The sequence below is a fragment of the Melanotaenia boesemani genome, chromosome 21 (assembly GCF_017639745.1).
Source record: "Melanotaenia boesemani isolate fMelBoe1 chromosome 21, fMelBoe1.pri, whole genome shotgun sequence".
NCBI classification, from domain to species: domain Eukaryota; kingdom Metazoa; phylum Chordata; class Actinopteri; order Atheriniformes; family Melanotaeniidae; genus Melanotaenia; species Melanotaenia boesemani.
In genome coordinates, this window is record NC_055702.1 from 13,770,128 (window position 1) to 13,787,814 (window position 17,687).

The following is a 17,687-nucleotide window of genomic DNA, read 5'->3' on the forward strand; positions in this document are numbered from 1 at the left end:
ACTGTCTTTTGGCCTCATGAATAGGCCCCCTTGCTACAGTGGGCCTCAGTGTGAGAGCCCTTCTTCAGCAGGAGAACAGTCAAAAGTAGAATGCAGAAGAAAGGCTTTATTAAAGGAAAAGGTGGGATAGGTATTGGTGGGAGGGGATGTACTGATGTATTGGAATGTAGACTGAAAAAAAGAAAAGAAAGTGAAAATATTTAGGGAGGCGAATGAGTCAGTGAAGTCAAGTACAGTGTCCAAACATATCATCTCTTTTCAGCTCACTTTCGGACCACAATATTTACAGTTATTATGCACTGCAGTTAATTGTAACTGTCCAATTCGATAATAGCCTTATATGAACTCACATAGTAACTGCCTAGCAACACAAATCAGTAATTGATCAATACATGACTGTTCCCAACTGAACTCAACTCATCCAACCCTGCTCAACAACTAAACTCTTTTCCACAAGACAGAAAACCTACAAACTTCAACGAGAGAGCTAAACTCGTCCTGTGTGTTTGAACTCCGTTAAAACTGTCAGCTATATTGTTTTAGTGGCTCCTTCCGGCTCAAAGTGATCACTTACTGAGCCTTGAGGGGGGTGGGAGTATGTCCATGCCCTCTCCTCTCCTTCCTGCTCTCCTACACATCAAAGTAAAAAGGGGAATTTGTTGCAGTATAAAGCATCAGAGCTTAATAAGCTCTACCTCTCGAAGAGGATGAGTCTTTTCCAGAGCTGCAGCAAGCGGGGCTGAATTTAATGAGACATCCTCTGCAGGGAGGTACTATACAAAACATCATGTCTATAAAACACAGTCAGAGTCTTAAGTAATTAAAACATCTTTTTGTTAAAATGTTAATGTAATAATTAAACCCACAACTGCTAAATTTCTAACTGTTGTTTTGCTGCTATTGTATGGTCACTTGACATGAATCTAAACATTTTTCCAGCTTCTCCTCCTTGTGTATTTGCAGAGATTGACTCAGATGGCCTTTTGGATTGGAGGACCCTGGGAAACTGAGTCAGCTGACAGGACAGGGAGGTCCATAGCAGGCCGTTTCTGTGGGCTTTTGGTTGGCAAGATGCCCACTGAACATCCAGCTAGTGACCGCAGCCTCTACAGTATAAACACTTCCCTTCTGTAGAAAGACCAAGAGGAACCTGATAGAACATCAGAGAGCAGGACTGCTGCAGGAACTTTTCACTGCTGCAGTTAAAACTAGAACAAAATCGTGAAAGTGGGAATACATTTCTGATTGGACATAATAGTGCTCAGATTGTTTGATCAAAAAGTTGAATTAGAGGTTTCCAAACACCTACAGTTCACTATATAGGAGCAGGGTTGCTCTTCCTCATTCCTGAGGTTGGACTTCCTGATTTGTTTTATTAGCAACAGTAAATTACCACATTTTAGTAACTCTATTCTCAAACTAGTCACGTTCACAACAGAAAAAGTGCTCTAAGGATTTGGAAGATTAATACAGTGTATTAGCAGTGGCTTTGCCCATACTGACTCTTAAACTGTGGATTTATTTTAAACTGATCTGGCTTAAATAGCTTTACTTTCAGCTCACTTTACCACAGTACTACATTAAAAACAGAACTTTATTAATCCCTGCATAGGAGTTATATTTAGTCACAAAAACATTTGAACCCGGATTATACAAATGAAATGTTTTCTCTAATACAGGGCTGTCCAAAGTCGGTCATCGAGGGCCGCTGTCCTGGAGGTTTTCAATGTGTGCCTGCTCCAACACACCTGAGTCAAATTTAATGGATCCAACAGCCTATAAGTATCTGCACAATGACTCAATTTGATTCAGGTGTGTTGGAGCAGGGAAACATGGAAAATCTGCAGGATTCTGGCCCTAGAGGAGCAGAGCTGGGCCAACATTTTGTGATCTTGACTGTTTTAAATAAAGTGTGGCTCATTATTTAAATTATGCTTCCTCTTAAACAGCTATCCAACAATAAACAGTGTAATGTGTGATTGACAACACATGATCATTTCTCTTTAGCAGCTGTTAATCTCATGTCTATCCTACAGATTGGAAGGCAATGATAATATTTAATAACAAAAATACAATTTCTGTTAAGTGGGGCAATTTATTTTAGACAAACAAGGGCATCTGGTGGATGACTGGAATCAATGATCCAGCAAGGTATATAATTCTTAGTGGACTGATTTATACATAATACATTGGCAAGATTCAAGGTTTGGTGCAGATCCAAGGTTTATGTATGTCTCTTGGAGCCATTTCTAAACAACCACTGACTCTACACTCGTCATTTCAATCATTGTTAAGGTAAAGCACATTTTTTCCAAGTCGGAAGAAAAACCCAACCATTCCCTCTCAGCTTAAAGGAAACTAGCTCAGATGATAAGAGACAACTCAGGAGCCATCAAGGCACAGGACAGCTGTCAGGTCTGCTGGGACCTGTCAATGGATGCACCAGTGCGACTGTCAAAATTAACCCATAAGAACCCGAGGTGACATATTTGTCACATACAGTTTCTGAGACATTTTGCTTCAATTTATGGTATAAACTTTGCTCAACATCCTGTTGAACACAATCTGATGCTCATCTTCTGTCCCCTAACAGATACCCAGAAGCAGAAAACCATATTATAATATTTTTAATATAGCACATGGTAATAAATGGTACCCCCCCCCCCCCAAAAAGTTTTTTTTTTATTTTATTTATTTTTTTTTTTTTACATTTTGTTACAGAGCCAAATAAAGATTTCATATTTAAAAAATTGGACTTTTATTACCATTTTTCATGGGTCGGGAATTAATGGGTTAAGAGACTTTTACATCGCAATGGACTGATCATCAAAATCAATATATTCAGTCTCACCTAAAGTTCTTTACTCCATGCACTGGAAGAAATATTTCAGAAGGAAAACTAGACCCAAAATGTTCAGAATTACCTCAAATTCTGCTACATGTGACACTTGGACAAGAGAGGATGTTTCAAAAGGACAATAACTCTCATCACACAACACAATGTATTGTGGGACAGATAAAGCAAGTAACCAAAAGCATTTGGTTTAGATGTAATATCCTATTAACATTAAAGAAATGTATTTTCTTTACTTAAAGTTGTGAAATTAGTGGCCATGATGAATGCAAATGAATAAGAACTGTAGATAAAAATAAGTACATGTCCATTTATTTATTGAAGGAGACTTTAATTCAGTTCAGTTAGGCTTGTGTCTGCTCAACCATACCCTAGTAAAATTGAACATCAGTGGAAAAAGGGTGCCTTGTCATGACTTTGAAAGTATTTCTTGTTCTGAGACTCAAGGTCCTACATCAAGCTGGAAAGACCACACTTGATTTTCTTAAATTAACAAAGCATTTTTAGAAGACCACTTCCAGCCTAAATGAGGCTGTTGACATGTTTTTCACAGGCTAAAATATGTACTTGTGGGATCACGCACAACAGTATGCTGAGTGATTATAATCCGAAAAAAAACTAATTAGCTTTTCAAGTAGATTCACTTGAAACAGTAAGAAGTACCTAAATTAAACAATAATGAGTGGTTGGACCAACTTTTCTGTCCAAACAAGCACCATCTTCATAAAACCTTCAAATAGTCACCAAAGTCCTCTAAAAGGTTCTTTGTGCATGTCCTTTTCTTTTTCTCATATCCAAATCAAACTGGTCCCATTTTCGGGTTTCATCTCATCTGTACACCCCCCCCCCCCTTTATCTTTTCTACTTTCAAAAGACTTACACCCCAGCAGATCACTTTATACTCCAGGAAATATCCTTGGTATTACTGATGCAATATGTGTGCATCATTATAAAGACTTCGTTGAAAAGAAAGAAAATTAAAAAAAAGAGGTAAATAAGACAAAAAACAAGCTAAAATCTGAAATTATAACACTACTTCAATCAGTGATGCGATGAATGCAGCTGTGGTGGAAGATGGATTTCCTGCTTTTTCAGCTCAGAGCTTTTGGTTAAATTCTGTTCGGGACACTTCCTTTGCTCTCTCAATCATAGTCATATTTTGGGATGTGGTGCAGATGTTAAAAACAACTGCAGATGTGCTGCTTTTCTTTTCATATCTGACTAAAACTGAAATGCAGTCATCGAGCTTTAACATAACATGTTCTGTCTGCATATTTTTCTATATGTCTAGAGTGTGCCCACCTACGACCACCCATCCACCAGGCCGAGGGACCAGTTTCTCTTGACTCATCTAATGACTCATACTCAGTCCACACAGTTTACAAATGACATGTTCAGCAGCACATAAATGTGCTTTGTAAAATGCCAGAAATGCCACTCCTAACCAGCTCTGTCTTTACTCATGAGTTTACATACATGTACAGGCAAATTACACATCTGTACATATGTTATATTATGTATAGAGTAACTGGAATGACATCTGATAAAGTTGCAACCAGTAAAATGTATTTTCCTAAAATAGCTGAATCCCCACAATGTTTGTGGACTTAAAAATAAATAATTTTAAATGCAACAATCACTATTAATTAAGTATTTTTTCTTTTTATCTTTATGCCACAGACTACTCAACAAACTAAAGACAACCTTCCCCATTAGGCAGCAATTTTAAGCTACACTGATTGCTATTAAGGTGCTTAGCTACTTGCTAAAGTTTTTAAAAAGCTGATCATCTACAAAAATGTCTCTTCATTTTAAATCAGTTAATCTCTTTAAAGTTAGTGAATGTTGTTAACAATATACATAATTATAATAACATAGCAAAAATTAAGTCCAGAATAACATACACAATATACTAAATGTTAGAAATTAGAAGATAAACTTACGTAATTCCATTGTAAAAGGAATTCTGGTAAACTCACGTTGTCTAAAATGATTTACAGCCCTGATAAGGTATATGCTAAATTCTGACACCGACTGACAGAGGTGGAACCTCACCTAAAAAGGAAGTGATAGCAAGAAGGAGAATTGGAACCACACACACACATAAGGGGCTTTTGGAAGGCATGAAAAAAAAGCAGAGTTGTTTTTTCACCACTTAAAAAAGTAGTCACCTCTACTTTCTGCTCATTGCTGATTAAACTAGTACCTTCACATACCTTCTAGGAGGGGCAGGTTAGTCATATAAAACCTGACTACTAGAACTAGAAAGCAATAGCAGATAGTTAGCTGATGGCAAGACCTGAATAAAAGGTCAAACATTAGCTTGATTGGCTTTTGAATGCTATTGGCAGGTACTGGTTTTTCAGCTAGAGGACTGAACTGACATAGCTGGATTAATTCAAGCTGTGTTTTGACTTTATTTCCATAGAAACCACAGTATAACAAATCTGGTGTCAACTTGACAAAAAAGAGGCCATGTGTCTGATATAGGCACTAAAGGAACTCGTGGACAAAGAATAATGGCCTGGGAATGACTACACGGAGGCTGAAAGATTTGCAAATTAATTTTCTACGTAAGTGTATAGTTTCCTGTTGACAATGTACCAACTATCCACCGGGTTTCCCCAGTTTAAATATTTATTTAAGTGCAAATAAAAAAAACTCTAATTATGAGAAGTAGCTGATATCAACAACCCAATTTAACACAAACAGCTGAGTTCAAACAGAAGGTGTTAGATGAGATCATGCAATGTTAAACAAAGTGTTCTGCAGAATGTATACTAAACATGGTAGGATTTGGCTCAAGGTTCTTATGTTTTTCCCCAATAGTAGTCAGATTCCATTGAATTTAAGTGTTTTTTTTTCTTTCTTTCTTTTAAGGAAATAAGGATAACATAACATATCCCAACTGATTATGCTGCCATGGCTAAGGTAACTTGATGCTTTACTATCAGCCAAGTTTGATCAATTTAGTTGGAACAAGGAAGGTAAATTGGAAGAAAAGACAAAAAGAAAACAGAAGCTCTGATATTATTTAAGGAAAGATGTAAAAGCATGCGGTGACAGCATAGGTATAAGACTCACCAAGTAGAAAAGAGCAGAAAGGATATAACAGCAGTTTTATCTTAAAACACAGGAAGCAAATCCCAATAAGCCAAGCCACTGATTTAAGCTTTGACTTTTACAAAGATACAAATACCAAAGATAATGCCCTAAATAAGCAGTCACTTGTCAAGAGTAGTTCTACTTTCTGTTTCAAGGGTCTCCTCTTATATCCTCCTTCTTTTTACTAATGGTTTAATCTTGTCTTTATTCATCTTGCACTTAAACTTTCCTGGCACCTTCTTCTAGCAGTCCATCTCTAGATCTGTGCTATCTCAGTTACACTGAAGCGTCACAGCTCAAACTCACTAATGGCCAATAAACAAAAAAGGGCCTTAATCTACTTGAGCAACTTTGTCCTGTTTAGAATACAGTGCAGGTTTCAACAACCTGTTCTCACTCACTACACTTCACGTACGGATACTTGGTCAGGAGCCCACAGCATTGCATGCCAACACACAAGGAGCTCCTTCAGCATCATTTTCAACAAACACAAATCACGTGCAAGTTCTGGTTTAACAGCATCAGTTCAGCGTTGGTTCAACTCGCAAGACTTCGAAGGACTGGCATGTTTGAGAGTCAGTAGTTTAAAGCTCATTGTAGTTATTTGGAACTTCTGTGGGGCACAACAGTGCATAGAAGGAGCTTATTGACTCACAGCATGTGTGTGCCAGTATCTACTGCAAAGAACTAGTTTTCACAGGGGCCATTTACTTGTGCATTTATAAGTAGATTTTAATGACTTAAAGTTGATTGTTTGCCTAATAGCAAACAAAATAAATAAATAAATAAACATTTGTAATTTTTTTATTTTCATCAATAGCTAGCTATATAAAAACACTGAACAGGTGGAAGAATTTGATAAATAGTGACCTCACTGGCTTTAAACTGCATCGCCCTCACATTGTCAAAGTCATGTTTTGTTTCTCCTGAATACAGGAGAAAGAAATCAGACTGAACAAAATCTAATATTTCTGTCTATTAGGTGCATAAAAAAGCAAATGAATGGTAACATACTAGCACTTTTAATTTTAATAATTATCACATCACCATTTAAAGCTGTTTGCTCTGCCCTAAGCACCAAAATTAGTTATGTTATCTATATTGTCACAAAATGACTTGTTGCATCAGATTTGCTAAACCACAATCAACAACTCTTTAACTCTACCTACCACCTTTTTTTTAGAAACACACAGATGAAAAATCTGTGTCTTGGGCAAAGAGGCAGAGACTCAATCCTCTTCTCAATCCATCACCTTCATTAATCTCCGTCCACTTCCCTACAATCGTATCCTGCATGTCAAAGACATCACCTTTGTCTTGTGTTGTGGGAGGTGTGTGCATCACTTTGTGTGGCATTAACCATCAGTCATTTTTCAATTAAGATTCACTGCTTAGTGTTAAACAGTTTCATGTTTAGGAAAAACAGGAAGCTTTACGAGAAGTCTCGGTTTGATGAGAGACAAAGTGACAAACTAGAAGCAGCTGCTGACAAAAAGTAACTAGCAGGGCCGCCTTCGAGTCAACCACATAAAAGCTTCTCTACTCACTTATTATCCCACAGAAAAGTGGCCAAGAGGGCTGCAGGCAGAGTACGGGTTAGTGAGTGTGCATATGTGTGTGATTACAAGTGTGTATGCTCCTTCACTAAGTAGCATTTCCATCAAAAGTGTACCTGGTGAGAAGCAAACACAATACAGGTCCAATCTGGAGCTCCAGTATCCAGCAATCAAAGACACGTTTGATGTGCTGAAAATGAGCGAGAGTGAGACCCTGAGGGCAAAAAGTGCCAAACTCACACAGAGCACCCCACCGCCACAGAGCAGGAAGAATGTCTTTCTTTTCATCATTTTTATAGCTCAGTCCAGCTTCCTGTATTACCCGTACTCCACTCCTTCTCTGTTGGCAAGTTCATCCCATGACACACATACGAGTGAACCTGGACCCCGTCACCAGCCCTGATGGCTTACATCTAAGCCTGCCACTGCTGAGCTGATACAGTTATGCTTCACTTGCATGTTACGTTGTTTTTTTGGGGGGTTTTGTTTTTACCAGGCTAGCTGTGGTTCTTCAACCACTTCAGCTCAAGATTATTAAAAGCTCGGTGCTATCAGTAGAGCGACTGCTTATTACAGGACAAACTGTAATCACAGATATATCACCAACTGAGGGTGCAGTATGTCTCCCCTTCATAACTTGTGGAATATGATATTCACACTGAAGTCATCACAGTTTGCAAAAAAAAAAAAAAAAAAAAAAAAAAAAAAAAAAAAGTGGGATTTTTCAGATTAAAATCAAATTAATTTTTGGTCAAAATAGTCTACATGTGCGAACCAAAGGAGAACCTCTTCCATGTTGGTGTCCACATCTAACAAGTAAAGCCATTTAAAAGTTATGACCTGCATATCTGGTAAAATATGTGGGGGTCAATGCATTTGTTTAGTTCAATAACTTAAAATTCACAAGGAAAAACATGTTTTAAAAGTATATTTTTAAGTAAATGAAAGCTATGACACTCTCCTAACCTAAGAGTTTTGGTGCCTTAACCTAACCCAGTTATTTATTTCTAAACCTAAACAAAATGCAACATAACTAATGCCAGCTTTTCTGGTTAACAGAAGGAGGGTACGTGAATGTGATCACTGTACTGACAGATAACGTTTCAAGTTGTTTCCTTTGGTATGTGCAAAACAAACATATAGAGGGAACCAAGCGGTTTAGACAAACTGGCCACAAACGTCACAGGGCAGAGTAATGATCAAATAGTGGTAAATATTCAGTATAATAAATACCAGCATGTGTGTTGTTATTTTTTGGCATGTTAGATTAAATTATTTTGCACCCACTTGTAACCACATCTGTGGTTATTCACATATGTAGCATGGTCTCCTGCATCAGAAAGTCCAGACAATGCTGCTCATATGAACCTTCTAAAACAAAGAATTCTAATGTCTTATCCCATTCATCAAAAGCAGACAGTGCTTAACTGTTATAGATTGTTTTTCTAATAAATCTACCACTGATGTCCATCAACACATCTGTTTTTCTGGCTGCATTTATCTTGTATCCTAGGACAAATCACAGAATCAGACCATTGTTGAAGAAGACTACAGATGCCAGAGGCAAGAAAAGGGAGCCATCACCACAGATCAAGTTTCTTTTCTGGGTCAAATGCAGCTGTAAAGAACAGGAAGCCAATGAAACTGACATGTTTTACCCTGAAAATGATATGATCCATAATAACATGGGAAGCAAAACAAGTAAAAACATAAGACAGAAAGCATTAATTGAAGAGAAAAGAAGATTAAAAGAACCAAATAGGATCTTACAATAATAAATACATGACTCCATTCCCCTACTGTATACTATATTCAAGTCATTATTAGGGGTTGCCTAAAAAGTTGCCATGTTACAATTTATTTCTTTATCAGCTGATGAAGAAACAGTTAAGAAGCCTGCTTGTTTAAACCAGTCCTAGTAAAGAGAGTTAATTCATATTTTTCCCATTGTGATATTATTTATTTGGTGGGATATAATTAAGCTCTGAACAAAGTGAGTAGCCGACCTGAAACTACATAAAAATGGCTCTAATTATTTACTGACAGCGCCACTGAAGTATACTCTCTGTTGTAGCACAGATTGTCAAATGTGTCGTCATAGCCCAAAAGGTCAGTCAGCCCAAGCAAAGCTCCAGGTGGTTTCAAGAATTTCATCCTCTTCTCTGCCACAAGGTGTGAAAATCAGTGACATGAGCAGCTGCGTCATTCCTCAAGATGAAAACCTGGATGAGTCAGGCTACAAAAATTTTGAATCAAGAATACCAAATAAAGCAATTCCTTGTCACTGGCTTCCCTGACTTTTCCCAGGTTTCCCTTCACTGTGCAACCCCTCCACCAGCTGCATGTTGCTGTTAGTGTCCAATTCAATGTTCTGCTTCTGATCCATTCAGCTGCCAAAAGAGTCTGAACACACAAGCTCTTTCTTTACAGTCTTGACCTCCAGGTGCAGGTTTCCTTACCTGCACGACTACCTGATAATCATTTACCTTTCTTTTATGCTGCACCTACCAGGAAAATTGTGATTGTAAACAAAACACCCTCCAGATGACTTGAAAATGAAACAAATTAATGCTACAAACTCACCTCTAATCAATTCTGCATTTAAATACTGACAGGACTGTGAATGCAACGCTCCCCTGCTATGAACACCTTCTCAGAATTATCTCATAAACATTTGCACATGACCATAACATGCATCGCATCTGAACTTGTCAGAGCTGACGTCATGTAGTGTCTGATACCACATATGATTTAGAGTTGATTTCATTAGCAATTCATCAGAAGTAAATACGATCTTTTCAGCAAATAACACATCCAGTTAAAGTAATATGAATGAGATTAAAGCTGGGACCAAAAAAAAGTTTGTGGTTATAAAATGCTGAATGGATCAATCGTCTGATGGGGCTATTCTCATGATCAGCAGATGAATGACCCACACAAAGATTCCACAGCTAATTAAATCCCCTCACAGGAAACATTTTACACTGAACACCGCTGCGTTTAGCTTCTTGCAGCATGAACTATTTACTCTGAGGGACAGTGGGAGTAAACAGACTGGGTTGTCTAGTCAGCTGGTGGACAGGAATGTGGCAGTAAGACTGTTTTCTTTCAAACTGTTGTGATTCCATTCTAGTTTGACTGGTCACCATTGTTTCCAGTCCAGAAAGTTGCTTCTGGGGGCCATCCAGACCAGTGAACGCAGGAGGTTCATAGAGTCCAGAAAACAAAAGGTCAATCATTCTACTTTTATTTCAACAGACTGGTTCAAACTCTTTGTTTATGTTAAACAGGCAGTATTAAAATGACCTTGCTCATCCCTCATGAACAAATAACCACAGGAATTTTAGGAATGCTGTGAGAACAATAATGCAGTTATTGGAATTTATCAGTGGCCACAATGTAGGCCATTTCACAGACCCCACTTAGATAAATCTGCATATTCTTGGGCTCCAATTTCAGTTTGAGGTGGTGTTGTTAGACTGATGCTTAAAACATTTAATTGGCAGGTGACATACCAGCACAGCCAGCAGAACTGTACAATCAAAAATCCATTTCAACTCACCTGAATATGCTCATATGCTCCTGTTCCAAAGGTAATAAATAAATACATACATTCATACAAATATGCAAATATCTTTCAGCTTAATTGCACCCAAAATCAGTAAATGTCATGCAATGGGTCATTCTTAAATAGTTTTTCCCACCAACGCGCAGTGGTCGCAAGGAAGTCTTTTCTACAGCGATTTCATAAGGAAACACTGTCAGCAGTCCTGTCTCACGTTAGTGACATAAACCCTTTAAAAACCTACCTTTGTGCTTCTCCATTCGCTCGCACGGTCTCGCGCTTTCAGCCGCTTTGCTCCTCTCATACACTGAAGCAATCCTACAAGTTTGAGTGATGGGAAGATAACTTTTGCGGAATGCGAGTCGAGCCTCCAGTATTCAACAACACACCGAGCTACACACAGTGTTTGTTGAGACGGAACAACAGCGCTCTCTGCTTCTTCCTAATCAGTTTTCAGTTTTTTCCACCTCCTACTCCTCCCAGTCGGCAGCATCCAGACAGAAAGAAGCTTCGTCGTTTTTTTTCACAGCGGGAACCTTCAGTGAAGTGTCATTCAAAGATTCCCCAAGAGTCCCATCAGCGTTGTTCTACTATATTATGTTCTTAACCGTGTTTAACCACAAAACTTAAGGGGAACTTGCCGGGCTCCTAACATAACTTGACTCGAATTTGATTTGTTTCTCTGCTAAAGAAAAAACGAATCCTTAGTTTCTGGGTGTGGGGGGAAAAAAGTCTGTTTAAGGGAATTTGGGGATTCTCAGTCTTCCAGATCGACTACTGCACGAGGACAAAACAGCTGACACGGTCGACTTAAAGTAGTTATCGCGTCCTTATGTTGCAGTTTTAAGCCGTTTATTGTCTCTGGTGCAGCAGAAAATTGAAGTTCCCTGCTTTAACAATCGAGCACCCCCGTGGGAGAACCGTGACCGGGTGGTGGTATGAGAGGAATGTCAAGCGGTGTAACACAGCACACTCTGGAAGATGATTAAAACGCATGACATGGATCCCAGTGTTTTGTACAAAGCTTTACATGAAGCCTATACTTATACAGGGCGAGGGCACGTGCACGCGGACGAGTCAACTTTTCATTTAATGCAGGCCAGACAGCATGGATGATGAAGTGTCAGAACTTGGGGCAGGTGGTAATGATATTCTTTCCAACTGCACCAGACAAGATTTTTTTTTTTTTTAAAGAACTGTTTAATTCATCTTTTAAAATGCATATTTTATTGGTTCTCTGGCATTAAAGGGAAAATAAATTAAACAAAAACTTATTGGGGTTGTGTGTACATATTTTGAATATTGATAAACATTTTATATGTAAAATTAATCATCTGATTATGCAAGAAATAACACTAAGATGTTCTGTACTACTGTGGGAACTGTGTTTTCTCCTGTCTTTTACCTGGCTGTCTGGCTTTGGCAAGATCAGATTAGCTCCATCTTTCTCTTCCTAATCCAACATTGTGCTCTGCACTCTTTTGACATCCAATGTCCACAACTATAGGAAGGGCCTAATTGGACCCTTGTGTGCAACACTGTTGTGCATCAGTCACATGCACACGTGCTGCACGTGGTGTTCAAGGCTACAGTCTATACAACTTAGTAATCATGTATTTTAATGAAAATGCATTACTGGATAATGTAGATAACAAAAGTAACTGCCCTCGTTTCTTTTACACTGCCTGTCTGGTCTTTGCTTCAGAGTCCAATCTTTATGCTCCCTAGCAACTTGAAACCTGTTTCTCTGGTTAGCCTCATTAATTAGTGGCTTTCTTATGACTACACAGCTTTTCAGACCCAATCATTTGAGTTTCCTTCACATTTTGCATGTGGAAATGCTTTTACTTTCACGATTAAACATAGCCCTGAGTTCTATTGTTCCCCTTTTTAATTAGAGGTTACAAAATATTTAAATGATTGCTGATCACCATCATTCAGGATTTTTTCCTAACCATGTTTCTTCCTCAAAGATGATGGTTTACCATTATCCTTCCTATTTTTACTAATGTAACTTTTTAATAAAGTTCTCTACCCATTTTTAGTAAGTTTTGCACTCTCCTTAGATGTTTTCTCTGCTTGATGCATACCCACGATTTGACCCTTCTTAAACAGACTAACAGCTTCTCCACAACCGTGGGATGTGTCTTTCCACATGGTTGTTTAATAAATGAGAAGCAACTCATTGCATCAGTTGGGGTTAAATAACTTGTTGCCAGCTGAAAGATATTAGCCCATGCAGTAATTATCCAACAGGAGGCTTGTACATATTTTCTTAGTTCAATCCAGGTGGCAACTCTTTTTTTGGCGAGGCAGTGTATTTCACACACAACCAACAAAACTTCCTATGAGATTTTATCAGGATAGATTTTCTACAAACATGAGAGGAACATCCAAACTGCACAAAATCACAGAGACTTGGACCATAAATCTTTCATCAGATGACCAGTGACTGGTACCTTGGGTGCAACTATGTCAAGAGTCTTGTTATATTTCCCAGCTGAGATTCAAACATGGTAAATGGTTGGTTACAGTCTTAGTAAGCACTTTGGGAGAGGCGTAAACCACATTTCAGTCCCTTCACACTCCCTCACGCCTACATGCATTTTAAATAAACATTTATGCTGAATTTATTTTATGGAAATACATTTAAACTTAACTCAGCTTAAACTAAAGACCAGTCCCAGAAAAGAAAGCTTGCATTTTGAAGTTTATGTCCCTCTCAGCAGACTGTCATCTCCAAACAGCAATACAAACTGTCCATTTTAACAGCTTTCAAAAACATTTCAAAACTATAGACTTCATTGTTTTTGAGTCTCATCATTGAGTCTCATACCTTACAACAGGGGTGCCCAAGTTCGGTCCTTCATATCTACCATCCTGCAACTTTTAGATGCAACCCTTCTCCAACACGCTTGAATCAGATGTCATCTGCATGTCATTCAGCTCTGCAGAGGCCTGGTAACGAGCCAGTCATTTGATTCAGGTGTGTTGGAGAAGGGTTGCATCTAAAAGTTGCAGGATGGTAGATCTCGAGGACCGGACTTGGGCACCCCTGCCTTAAAACAATCATGATTAAAGATACAGTCAGTATATATAATATAAATAATATAGAAAAGAAAATGAATAACTAAAATAAGTAACAGCTAAACAGCCAGTCAAATTTTGAAACAAAAGAAATGAAAGGCTGACATACTGAAATGGTGTTACTAAGTTTGGAGCAACCATACTAAACGTTCGGTCAAGGTAAGATAATCTTTATTAACCTCAAGGGATAACATGTTGCACAGACAGCAGTAAATATGATAATGCATCGTAAACAGTTACCTGCACATAATTTTGCATGCATACCTACAACAGAAATACTTTGTTAGCAATCAACAGCCAATAGCAATGAGTTATTGGATCTACTGCTTTTGCATCTTGGCAGATTATATCTACGACCAGATGGAAGCAACCTGAACTCACTGAACCCAGGGTGAGTAAGGTCAGTGAGGATTGATCAGATTATCTTTATTTCTCTGACACCAGACAGGTGGTAGAGAAGTCATTTAGAGTTGTACCTGCAAAACAGCCAAATCAGCAAATAAAAGAAAATGTTTAATCACAAAATTAAACATTCATTTCTAAGTTTCCCATAAAAATACAAGTGCTAATGTGGCTTAGTGACAACATCTGTAACAGTTATTGTCACAAGATGGACAACTTAAACATTGGGGGGAGCAGAAGGAGGCTTCCTTTGTTTTGGACATGAGCATCTCCACTGAATTCATCTTTAACAGGACCATAGTTTCATTTAGCTTTCAGCATCATTGTGTTGGGACACACTGAAGAATTAATCTGTAAACCTGATACATTTCATAATAACTTTGAGACTTATTTGTACAAACAAAAAAAGTGTGGAAAGAAAATGAATGAATGGATGGATCGTTGCCACAAAATCTGATAAGTGGATTTCATTGGAAATTTTTTTAATGTCCTTGTGCAATATTCTGATTTCTGGTAAACATAAAAAAACAATGCCTTTATCAGCTGGGACTGATTTACAGTGGAAATGTAAGATAAGCTGGTAAGGCCATTAACAGCTCAATTTTATTCTGAAATTTTCTGTGCACAAATGCAAATATTAAAAAAAAAGGCAACTAAAATTTGGGGTTATCTTCATCTTTCAGTGTCTCATATTTTTTTTATTTTTATGCATGTACAAAATCTGCAAAGTTGCAAAGACACCCAGAGTTATGAACTCACATGAAATAAAAAATAAGCAAGTCCTTTATACACTAACACTTTGGATGAATCAGCTGGCTGATTGAAACTGACATGGACTCTTGGTGACAACGCCTTTGTCATAGTCTGTGGGTTTTGGTTAGGTTTTTTTTTTTTTAGTTTTGCCGATGTCTAAGTTTCTCTCTTTCTCCTGATTTATTAAGAAGAATTTTCACCTCGTGTTTTCTGTTTGCTTCACTTCCTGTTCTCGAGCATACCTGGTTTAATTAGCTTCATATGTGCCTTTGTTAGTTCACCAGAGTATAAATACCCATTAGTTTCTTTAATTCTCTACCAGGTCATCAAAGTGTTGTCCTTATATATATATATATATATATATATACGTTGTGACAGCCTTAAAGAGACAGGAAATAATACAGAGCTTTTCAGACAGTGGCAAAAGCTGCTGCATGCACAGTGTAGCTACTCTGGAATGATTTTTAGAGCTACTGGAGGGCATCTCCCCTCTTTTTGTGTCTGCTACACTGGAACTAATTGTAATTCATAGAACTTCCCCCCCCCTTTTTTTTAGTTTCCAAAAATTAGGAAACTAATAATAGGAATTTGAGCTTTCCAAATGTGAGGAAAACAATTTGTGATGGATTTTATTGCAATTGATGAAGAAGGTGTAATTGGTCCAGATGACATAACCGTACCTCTTGCCTGACAGTATCAAGGATAGGCTCCAGACCTCCTCTGGCCTTGTGAAGGCTTACTTCATAAATAAAATCTCTACAGATGAACTGTAAATAAAAGCAGAAAAGTCAGATTTGGCTGTTTAATCAGTTTAAGGCAACAAACATTTGTTGAAATACATTGTCAATACATATTTTTGGGGGGGTTGGCATGTCAGTTGTCTCAAATCTTGTCAAATTTGTCACCATTCCACCTACTTTGTCTATCTCATTTGTTTTTGCCTCTTTATATAATCTCTAAGATAAGCTCAGTATCATTTAATGCAGGACTCCTTGTTCTCATTGTCTTAAAGATAATATTTTGTGAAAGTGACTGCATGTTAGGATCATGTTGAGAAGTGTATTTTGGACACGTCAAATGCCTCCCTGAAGATAGTCGATGATAGACAGGAGTCTAAACATGTATTTTACTGCATGCTTTGTTCTTGTACACCAGTTTGAAAACTCTGTTAGAACATTTACTTTGAATAACAAAAATGTGTTGTTTGTGCATCTTCAACCATTTTTATTTGCCCTGAATTCCCCCCTCAACCCCCCCCCCCCTTTTTTTTAAACAAAATGGCTTTTTAGTATATTTCAGGGAATCTTTTATTACCTTCAGAACTTTTTCCACCTCTGTTCAGATAAGTCAGCAGATGATGTCAGTTTCTTTTTACACCTCATTGTAAAGCCTGGAGTCAGTGCCAAAAGTGTGAATGTGAGTCTGGGATGATGGCTCAGCATGAACTGAAAACTTTGGTGGTCTGGCTGTTTTCGCCTCGACTTTGTCTTTGTCCATGTAGCCATTGCTAACCGTCTTATAAATCCAGGGGAAAGCAGGGGAATTCCTATTGTGCAGCAGACCTTTGGATGGCCCACTGCCTGTGCGGGAGATTTGAAGCCTTCAACACTCAGATTTGGATGATTTACGGTCATCATACTTGCCCTTGTGTGAGAGGCTTTTGTTTGTAATTGTGGAAAAAAAAGAGTGCCACAGGCCTGAAAAATGACTAAATAACTAAAGAAGACTTTGGAGGTCTAATATCTGAGTCAAAGGTGTGACTGTGGACTTGTTTGTTCTCTTCATAGCTAAGTTTTGGGGCTGATTGAAACACAAAGAGCATTCCTCAGCCATGAATCAGTGGACAGAGGTCGCTGACTCAACTCCAATTTAACACTAAACCCTCTTTGATTGGGGGTCTCTGCCATGTTTGCACACATATGTAAAGACCCATAATGCACCTCCTTGATCCTATGAAAAAGAGACCTCCCATCTTTGTCGGTATTTTCATCTAATCGAGAACCATGTGCCTTCTCTTACTGTTGCGTCTGGGAATTTCCAAGGAAAACCGAACCCACTGACTCTGCAGTACCTCCCTGTTTTTCTAATAACATTTAAACCAAGAATGCAAAGGGCACGGACTGCAGACACACTACACCTTGTGAAGATGGTGCCTCTTTCCCTGCATCACAGAGACATGTGCACCTGACTAAACGCCAGCAGGCTCTCCAGCGGCTTAAGTGGAGGAGTGTTAAGTCAGTAATATTGTTTTTAGTTCATATGTAATCAGGTTAACTGCAGCCTCTGTGGAAAATAAACAGGGGTTCTTCAGATTTCAAAGTGCTCATGGGTGACTTATGGAGGCTGGGAAAGTTTTTAGGTAATC

The 17,687-nt window shown here is 38.2% G+C and overlaps 1 protein-coding gene across 3 annotated transcripts in view; it reads right to left on the reverse strand.

Moving 5' to 3' along the window:
• The window catches only part of afap1l2 (actin filament associated protein 1-like 2), a 49,489-nt gene extending 37,409 nt beyond the window's left edge, over window positions 1-12,080 (reverse strand). Inside the window, exon 1 of one of the 3 annotated variants that reach the window (XM_041974522.1) lies at window positions 11,325-12,080. In XM_041974522.1, coding sequence (XP_041830456.1) covers window positions 11,325-11,340 — 16 coding nt within the window. In that variant the 5' untranslated portion in view covers window positions 11,341-12,080. Of the gene's footprint in view, window positions 1-4,797; window positions 4,823-11,324 lie in introns of those variants that run through there. The other 2 variants (XM_041974525.1, XM_041974523.1) reach the window with 2 other exon arrangements.
• Window positions 12,081-17,687: the final 5,607 nt, after the last annotated feature.